This window comes from Sphaeramia orbicularis, chromosome 5 (genome assembly GCF_902148855.1).
Source record: "Sphaeramia orbicularis chromosome 5, fSphaOr1.1, whole genome shotgun sequence".
NCBI classification, from domain to species: domain Eukaryota; kingdom Metazoa; phylum Chordata; class Actinopteri; order Kurtiformes; family Apogonidae; genus Sphaeramia; species Sphaeramia orbicularis.
In genome coordinates this window covers 42,704,755-42,715,210 of record NC_043961.1, presented here as the reverse complement: position 1 = coordinate 42,715,210, position 10,456 = coordinate 42,704,755, and the positions used below count along the sequence as shown (strand labels likewise).

Below are 10,456 nucleotides of genomic sequence, written 5' to 3'. Positions count from 1 at the left end.
ATGGATGAAAACATTATAATTATGACAGTCGTGTCTAACTAGTTAGAGGGCTAAAGTAATCACAACACAGGCTATCTTAAGAGAGATTTATATTATGTTTGCAGTGGCTACGGCATCCCCGTTTGCCTGAAACATAGTGCACAGTGGGATTTTGGCCATTTTTTTCTCCATATTCAAAGTTTGTTACATAAATGGCACACTACGTTTCGGGTAAAGAGAGCTGCCGTGGCCACCATTAACATAATATAAACCTACTTTCTGGGACATCTGGGGAATCTGGGACAAGCCTCAGCCATGCTGCTCTGTGTTTTCCTTTGTTACACTACACAGCATGCGGGTACGCCTCAATACTAAACATGCTCAAGACCCAATGAATCTACTGCTGAATTTGTTGCCAACTCTTTTAACAATCAATTTGGATTGATTTAATCGATTTGTTGTTGCAGCACTACTACTGACTAAATTCAGTGCTGTCTGTCTGTGTGTCTGTGTTTCTGTCTGTCTGTCCGGCAGGGTTCAGTTTGGATCAACAATCAATCCCGGATTGTTCGCAGTGACTACACCACATCTAATGGAGTCATTCACTATATTAACTCTCTACTGACGCCATACAAACTACAGGACAAACCCCAGATAAACGCCAAAACGGTCTGTTCATTCTCCTGGTTGGTTGGCTGGCTGGCTGGCTGGTTGGTTGGTTGGTTGGTTGGTTGGTTGGTGATCAGAGCTAACAGACTGTCTCTCTCTCTATTTAGATGAATCTCACTCTTGCTGCTGTATTTTATGGTTACACACGTTTCTACAAACTTATTGAGGTAAAACAGTGTAACATTCCATTCACCTCATTATAGTTCTGACTTCAATTTTACCTTTATATCTTATTATTTATAATATGTTCATTGAGCTGATAGAATGTAACCCTTTTTTCTTTCTCATAAAAACAAATCAAACTGGAATAATGTTCAAAATATTGTTGAATGCCTTTAAATCTGACGATGATAGTGTTGTAGGTCGGCGGGCGCCACAGTGGACTGGTTCTGTAGATGTGTTCAGGTCTGAACCAAGGTTTAGTTTTATACATAGAACTGAGTGGTACTAAGGCTGGAAATGAGTAAATTCAAAGGGATAACTGGATCAGACCCTGTTTTGTCAGTATGTGGCCATACTGGGACTCTTCTATTGCACAAAACATTACATTACATCCATGTCAGATGTAAAGACAACACATGTGATGCCAGGTTCCATCCCAGACTTACCTGGGGTGGGTTAATGAGCAGCTTTTACACTAACATTAATAAAACCCATGTCAATCAATCAATCAATCAATCAATCAATCAATCAAATTTTATTTATATAGCACCAAATCATAAGATGTTATCTCATGGCACTTTACATATAGAGCTAGTCGAAACCAGACTCTCAAGCCGACTTACAGAAACCCAACAGAATCCCCCAGGAGCAAACACTTGGTGACAGTGGCAAGGAAAAGCTTCCTTTTAACTGGCAGAAATCTCCAGCAGACCCCAACTCCTGGAGGATAGTTATCTGCCTTGACCTGTTGGGGCTAAAGAAAGAGGGTAAAGAAGAGAAAGAGAGAGAAAGATTGGGGAAGTGGGTGTGTGTGGAACACGTGGATGTACAACAGACTGAACAAGAACTGTTCAAAAGTCAAACAGCTGGTGCTAGCATAATTACCAATAGCTAGAACAAATGTCCATAACCGTTAATACTACTACTACAAGTACAAGTATTAACAGTGGATGTGCTACTACTTCAGTAGTTAGTACAAATAATAGAAGCCTCGTCCATCTATGTAAGTATATAATAAACACTATCACAACTACATGACAAGGAAGGCAGGAAAGAAGAGGGACCACAGCAGCAAATCCAGAAATGATCCAGGGAAAACTTTTGAGGCGATAAAGCACAGAGACTCCAGGGAAGAAGTCAAGTCAGTAACATGTATTTGGTGGGGCATAAATAGAAGAGAAGATTAGGAGGGAGAAGGTCAGAGAAGAGGAGGAGCAGAGAGGAGATCAGACAGGAGGAGGAGCAGGGAAGAGCTCAGTATATCATGATGAGTCTCCCAGCAGTCTAAACCTATAGCAGCATAACTAAGAGCAGCCTGAGCCACCACTAACTATAGGATTCACCAAAAAGCACCATTTTAAGCCGACTCTTAAACATAGAGAGGGTGTCTGCTTCCTGGACCAAGGCAGGGAGGTGGTTCCACAATATTGGTGCTTGATAGGTGAAGGCTCTCGCTCCCATCCTACTTTTGGAGATTCTAGGAAGCACCAGTTGACAGTGCTCTAGATGGACTGTATGGAATTAATAGCTCTTCAGATAAGAAGGTGCCCGGACATGAAGGGCTTCGTGGGTGAGGAGGAGCATTTTAAAGTCTATCCAAGCTTTTACAGGGAACCAGTGCAGAGAAGCCAACACAGGAGAAATATAGTCTCTGATACTGGTTCTAATCAGCACGTGGGCAGCTGCATTCTGGATTAGCTGAAGGGTTTTTAAAGACTTTTTGGGACAGCCTGAGAAAAGTGAGTTACAATAATCTAGTCTGGATGTAAAAAAGGCAGTTCTAGATATGTTTTATGTGTGAGTTAAATGATAAATCCTGATTGAAAATAATGCCTAGATTCTTCATTGTGGTTTTGGGCTCCAGGGTGACGCCATCCATGGTGACCACTTCGCTCAACACTGCATCCCTAACAGTTTCACAGAACACAATGATTTCAGTTTTGTCTGAATTTAACAGTAGAAAGTTGTTGGTCATTCAATCTTTAATCTCTTTAATTCACTCCTGTAGTTAAGTTAGCTGATTTGCTTCATCAGGTTTAATAGATAAATATAATTGTGTATCATCAGGTTAACAATGAAAGATGACGGAGTGTTTCCTCATTAAATTACCTAAAGGAAGCATGTATAAGATACACAGTATTGGTCCAAGAACAGAGGTACTCCATAACTAACTGTAGTGTACTGAGAAGATTCATTATTAATATTAACAAACTGAAAACAATCTGTTAGATGGGATTTAAACCACATTAATTCTGATCCTTTAATACCAATTTATTTTTCCAATCATTGCAGAAGGATGTGATGGTTGACAGTGTCAAAAGCTGCACTAAGGTCTAATAAAACCAGTATAGAAACAAGACCCTTATCTGAAGCAGTTAGAGGGTCAATGGTAACTTTGACCAGTGTTGTTTCTGTACTATGATGTTCCCTAAAACCTGACTGGAGGTTCTCAGATAAACTGTTTGACTGAAGGAAGTCACACAACTGATTGGCTACTATTTTCTCCAGAATCTTAGATATGAATGGAAGATTTGATATGGGTCTACAGTTAGCTAAAACTGCAGGGTCAAGGCTGGGTTTTTTAAGAAGAGGTTTGATTACAGCTACTTTAAAGGACATGGTACATAGCCTGTTGACAATGACACGTTAATCATAACAAGGAGGTGGCTGCTAAGTAAAGGTAAAGCATCTTTGATGAGCTTTGTTGGAACTGGGTGTAAGAGAGAGGTAGATGATTTAGATGCAGAGACTATCGAAATTAGCTGACTGATCTCTCTGGGAGAAAATCAATCCATAAAACCAAATAGTTCAGTAGTCAACTCTGTAGTTTCTGGGTCTGAAGGATTTAAAGGTGGACTAGAATTTGTGGAGGACAGGGGACATTAATTTTACCTCTGATGAGCAAAATCTTATCATTGAAAAAGTTAATAAAATCATTGCTATGGAGGGTTGCAGGAATACTAGGGTCATATTCACTGTGGTTCTTTGTCAGTCTGGCTACAGTACTGAAAAGAAACCTGTGATTCCTCTTATTTTCCTCTATTAATGATGAATAATAAGCTGCTCTAGCAGAATGAAGTGCCTTCCTGTATTTATTTAGACTGTCCTGCCAGACTGAATGGTGTTCAATTAGTAAAATTAGTCTTTAGTAGAACACCACGTTCTCTCAAGTTTCAGGTAGGCTGCTTTAATTGGCGGGTATGAGAGTTAAACCAGGGAGCTTGCCTCCCTTCTTTATAATTTTATTTTCAGAGGAGTGATTAGATGTAGTGTTTTTCTCAGAGAGTCCTGCTGTATTATCAACAAATGACGATCAGTTTGAGGTGGGACTACAACTGATTGTGTTGGGGAAGGAATCTGCTGTGTAATTCAGATGTGGGATTAAATTATGTGCTGTTGGGATTTCCTTCTAAAATTTAGATATAGCCTAATCTGATAAATGTCTAGTATAAACATTTTGGCAGGTAGGGAATCATTAAATTACAAAAATTCAAAAGTTATTAGGCAGTGGTTGGAGTGGAAATGATTTTGTGGAAAGACAATTAAGTTTTCAAGTTCCACACCATAAATCAGGACTAAGTCAAGGGTGTGATTAAAACAGTGAGTAGGTTTAAGTCAGCGATTAAAGCAAAAATTTTTCATCTGACTGAAAATTTTCTTCTGGTCAAAATCATTGGCCACTATTAAAAATGATGCAATACAATACTACAATAGCGTACAAGTTTATATAGTCAAATTTGGCAATACTGTAAACACACAGAATGGGAGAGTGTACAGGTGTAGGAGATTAGTAGCATGGATAGAAAAAATGTCATGAGTGGTATTGGTGGGGGTCTTGGTGGTCCTCACCAGAAAATTTTTAAAGCTTCAGGTCAATTTTGTGCGCTCTGGTTAATTTTAAGGGTATGAAAACCTTTGAGCAAGTGAAAATAATAACTAGAAGAAAACCTTACTGCAAAAAATGAGTGAAAAACTTTTTATTTAACAATTAGGAAACTCCCTAAAACATAACTCCAACTCCAACAGCACATGAAATTTTGGGGAAAATGTCTGTGTAAATGTAACCCTAACCAACTAATCTTTTATTTTTTCTGCTTTTATATTTATATATATTTATATATGTCCGTTAGCAGATACTCTCTGAGGGTATTTAAAATACAGTGGCTTTGCAAATACCAGGGGTGTTACTCATTCATTCAATTTTATCTTCGTACTGTACCACACAGATAGAACTAAGATGCTAAACGGGTCCAAATAAAGCACTTATGCAGTCGGGCGCGTAACCGCGTAAGGCCGCGGCACGCGCAGCCACACGCACGGGAAGGGCACATACACACAAACACAAACATACACACTAGTCATATACCGGCAAGAGGAGATAAGCTATGAACCCAAACATGAAGGTCCATGTACGTAGATCAGTTCTGTCTTCATCCCTTTTCGCTGTGGTTCTTTCATAATGAAAGCTACTTGTTAGCACTAAACTAAAGTTAGGCTGGAGGCTGAACTTCGGTAAAGCTGAACTTGTCCATGTGTTTCTGAGGCACAGAATGAGCAGCGTTTCCTTCCAAAGATAAATAGTCATCAATCTCTCCTCCCGACATAAAAATAAAGAAGTCATCTTATTATCATCACTGTTAAACCTATCAGCCCCCTGTGCGTGGCGTGCCTGTGTTAAACACCTGCAGATTCAGGACAGGATCGCGGTGCAGACTGGACTCCGAACATGTGGGAAACTTACTTCAATATGACTTTTTTCCCCCCTCAATTTTCCATTTGACGGAAATCCGTCGTGGTGACAGAGAACTTTAATCCCTGGTTTATGTACACACTGACTAAAGCCTGTTGAGTCTAGTAATGGCATAAATGCATTACTGAGGCTGTCATTGTCTTCATGAATATTTAAGTCTCCGATAATAATTACTTTATCTAAAATTAAGGACTAGACTGGCTAGGAACTCAGAAAACTGATAAAAATTCAGTGTATGGATCAGGAAGACGATACACTCTAGCTGAAGTGGTTTATAGATTGGGTGGGGTAGGCTAAGACTAAGACTTTGAAATGAGTTCAAGTTTGGCTTAGGTTTAGGATTCAATTGTAGACATGAATTGAAAATGTTTGTGACTCCTCCTCCTTGGCCTGAGTATCGAGGAATCTGATTATTTAGGTGTCTAGGAGGAGTTGCTTCATTTAAGGACTCATACTTCTCCCCACAAAGCCAGGTTTCTGTCAAACAGAATAAATCTATATGATAATCTGATAAAATATCATTGATTAATTCAGCTTTGGAAGATAGAGATCTAATATTCAGGTGGCCACATTTATTTTCTTGTGCTTTGGAACTGTTGGAGTATTGGTGTTGATTTTTATTAAGTTTTGATGTACAACTGTTTGTCTCTTAACTTTAAATGTATTAACTTTAGATGTTCAGGGGCCAGACACAGTCTCTTCAGGGTTTAAAGTGGGTATCTTCTCTAGAAGCGCAGAGAAGTGCGTAAGACTGCGACTCTGCATCCCCGTCTCTCCCGGTTATACATTGATATGTGTGCAGAGGTTTAGTGTTTTCAGGCACATTGAGTCCACCAAAGTGTTTCAGAATGAAAATGTGTAAACGTGTTTAAATGTCTCTGGTGTTGGAATATTCCACATCCCAACAACTATGGTTGTTTTGACCAAACATTGTCACTGATCTGATCCAGACCCTTTGATTCTTGGCTGATGTTGTTGTTGGTTTTTGCTGCAGGATGCAGGGTTAGTCCCGCTGCTGCAGATGTCCATCCATCAGCCCTTCACCATGTTCTGGCCTTCGGACCAGGCTCTTGACTCACTTCCTCCTGAACGGCAGCACTGGCTCTACAGCCCCGACCATCAGGAAGAGCTCGCTGCTACAGTCAAGGCTCATATGATCCGCAACACCAAGGTACAGTGACCCAATCGGACCCGATACTGAACCTAATGCTGTAACAGGGTGGGACTGACTGTTCCTGCAGATGGACCAGATGAAAAAATACAGGCTTGATCACCAGGGAAACGGATGCTGGGGCTTCACCTGCTTTAGCAAAATTAACTGTTAAAACAAAGCAGGTTGTGGGGGGGGGGGGGTGTGTCATACACCGGCCACAAGCCTTTGACTTGTCTTAGACTTGTCTTAGTCTTAGACTTAGAAAAAACTAAAAATAAAGAGGATAATATTATAATGAATGGTTATAAATCACTTAAGAATGGTTAAATAGACAGAAAAATTAATTTGGGAACTGATACAGAAAAAAGCATTGGGTCTTTATGAGTTAAATAAATGAGCTATACATGATCCAGGCCATGAGTACTGTGTATAATTTTCATTCCTTTGGAATTTAAACATGCTTGGGTGGTTTAGTGAACCGTCAAGTCACGTATTTCCTGTTTGGGCCCAAGGCTATCCCTTCACCATATTGACTCTGGTTATAAATGGACCAGTAGACCGCTCTTCAATACAAGAGATAGGAGAGAGTTAAGGACCACCCACAGGAGCCTTAAGGACAACCCTAATGACAGTTAAGGACCACCCCTTCCTCAGAAATGGAATCAGTGAATAGGTCTGTTATTAAAACTACTGAGGTGAGATGTGACTGGAGTGGGTAAAACTATGGGTTTCAACATAGGAGACCAGGGTGACATCAGTGACATTGTTTAGCTCTTATATTTAGTCTTTGTTTTTTTAATTCCATGTTGTATTTTTACATTTCATGTTTTTATTTTGCTTTAATTCATCTGTTCAACTGTTCCATAATTGAAACCTTGAAATACACATATTTTTAACACTTGTTAAAATGATATTGATGTGTGATGATTTTGTGCATGTACATTTATCCATGAAGGGAGTGAATCTGAAGGAAAGAGCAATGAGCATGATCTTTATGCATTTGTAGGTGATGAGTTTAAGTCAACCAGATAAATACACAGATAGGTACCGGACCATGCACGGATCCACCATCAAGTACAGATGTGACAGGAATATGGTGGTGGAGACACCCACCCCACACATGCACTACCACTAACCCACTGCTACACCACTGCTAACCCACTGTTAGCCCACGCTCATCACCACTACCACCACCACTAACCCCACCAGCTCACCAGATTCAGATGGATTATTACAAATTGAATTTTGGTGCAACTTGCTGCAGCTGCTACTCACCGCAATTTTTAATGTTTTTATGGTTTTTATGCCTAAATGTGCTGGGGTAATTGTATGTATGTGGGAGGCGAGGCTTCACATCTCGTCTTATTGTCAGCTATTTAGTTTGCCGTTCTCCACTTTGTTATAAGAGGGCCAACACTAGCCTACCTACTGGATTACTTATCTGGCTCCACTGAGCCACCTGCCCTTGCTGTCGCTATGTGGGCCTGCAAGTTTTATATCTGGTCTGCAGTTGTTTGGATGGTCCTGTTGACCTGCCACCATCCTGTGTCGGGTCACCTACGATACATAGTTGCTGAGCTTTTCTGGCTCCACTGTCACCTGCCTGAGCCTCCACCTCCAGTGCTACACCACCACCTGGATGTCACTCTCCTTCCCTGAAAGAGATACATCCATCGTGGGTGTTGCAGGGACTTCCAGTGCAGCAGCTCCAACGCAGTAAGGTCCCTCTGGTCCACCTCTTTCTCACCGTCATCCCAGAAATTCTAGCTGGGCTTTCAACCAACAAGCATTAGCAAGCTTAGTTAAGTCAGCTAAGCACTAACCATGTCACTAAGCATGACAACATCGTTGTCAACTTCAGTCTCCTCAACATCTGCTCACTCATGAGCAAGGGACATTTCATCCAGGATCTCCTCACTGACTATAAGCTTGACTTTCTCTGTCTTAGAGAAACCTGGCAACAGCCCAATTACTTTTCACAGCTAAATGAATCCACTCCTGCCAGCTTTGTTTACATCTGCCAGTCCCTGTGGCAACAGTCTGGGAGGAGGTCTCGCCATAATTCAATGCAAGAAGTGGAAGGTCCTGCCTGTGTCTGTGCCTTTCTTCAACTCCTTTGACTGCATTGTATGATACTGCCTGGACCCCACTCCCTCAATTGTTGTGAACAGTTATTGACCTCCTGAGCACCACAGTGACTTTTTAAATGACTTTGCCACTCTCACCACCTATCCACCGTCTCATCTAATATAATACTGCTGGGGGACTTCAATATTCATACAGACAATAGAAATTTACCCCTCACCAAAGACCTCTCATCCTGCCTTGACAGTTTTGGATTCAATCAATCAATACACTTTCCGACACATAAAAAAGAACATGATCTGATCTGGTTCTGGTCTCACCCCCTACAACTGTTTAGCCAATGAAGTCCATGTCTCAGACCATTTCCTCCCCTCTTTCAACACTTCATTCTTCCTCATCGCTCTTAAGTCACTACATCTCATTTCATTTTGAAATATTAAGGGCATTAATCCGCACACTCTCTGCTATCGACAACATTCTTCACCCAGACTTCCCCTCAACCCCGATGAACTTGTAGGCACTATACAATAATGTTTTAACAGACATTCTCAATTCTCTTGCCCCATTGAAAACACGGTCTGTGGCAGAAATGATTAGGGAAGATTATAGATTACATGGAGTAGCAGTGGGTCGACAGAGTTTAAATTATCATTATATGCCGATGACATGATATTATATATTACCAACCCAATGTCCTCTGTCCCAGCGCTTTTGGATTGCCTGGGGGAGTTTGGTTGGTGTCTGGGTATAAAGTTAAGGAGAGCAAATCACAGGCATTAATGTTGTCAGGGGAGAGGCCAGAAGAATTGAGTAAAATTGTTTCATTTAATTGGCCCACTCAAAGTTTTAAATATTTAGGTATAATGATCACATCTCAAACCTCTGAATTTGTAATGCTCAGTGTATGAAAGCTGAACCCAGATGCACGACCCCAGAGACAGATGGTAAAAGTTCACAGTGTTTATTAAACACCAAGCTCACTGACAGATCAATGATAATGTATTGAACAAAATCTTGAGGATAATGGACGCCGGGTCTTTCTCAGGGTTAATACCCCGGACCGGGACGAGAACCCTCTTCCGGATCGTAGTACGCGTCGGAACCCCGACTAGGAAAAGCAGAGGGAGGTCAGTGGCGGAAACAGGTCATACACGGGTAGGCAGTCAGACAGGCAACAGGACATAGGGATCAGGCTAGCTCACGTACCGTAAAATCCGGCGAGGAGGTTCCAAACAGGAGGTCAGAATGAGCAGACAAAACCGACAGGGATAAGGACACAGGCAAAAACAGAGATGGCAAACTGAGTCAAACACAGGTAGACAGACAGACAGACAGGATCAAAAACGCTGGTAAGTATCTCACAAGAAAATACAAACTGGCAACGAACAGGGGAAAACACAGGGCTTGAATACACAAAAGGGAGGGAAGACAATGAGACACAGGTGGAACAAATTAGGGCGGAGTCAGGTAATCACACAGGTGGACACAATCAGGGAAAGGAAGCAAAGACACCAGACATGACACATGAGGGAAACTTAACAAAATAAAACAGGAAATGACAGACAACATAAAAGACAGACAAAACCAGACTATCATCTGGGGACAGGCTTGACAAAATTGTATAGTGAGAATTACAGTAAATTAATTTCTACAGTTTA

The 10,456-nt window shown here is 41.1% G+C and overlaps 1 protein-coding gene across 3 annotated transcripts in view; it reads left to right on the top strand.

Moving 5' to 3' along the window:
* Positions 1-10,456, top strand: part of stab1 (stabilin 1) — a 327,280-nt gene that overhangs the window by 218,403 nt on the left and 98,421 nt on the right. For all 3 annotated transcript variants that reach the window (XM_030133489.1, XM_030133487.1, XM_030133488.1), the window contains 4 exons: positions 514-648; positions 756-815; positions 6,555-6,731; positions 7,720-7,812. In XM_030133489.1, the coding sequence (XP_029989349.1) occupies positions 514-648; positions 756-815; positions 6,555-6,731; positions 7,720-7,812 (465 nt within the window). The remainder of the gene's footprint in view (positions 1-513; positions 649-755; positions 816-6,554; positions 6,732-7,719; positions 7,813-10,456) is intronic.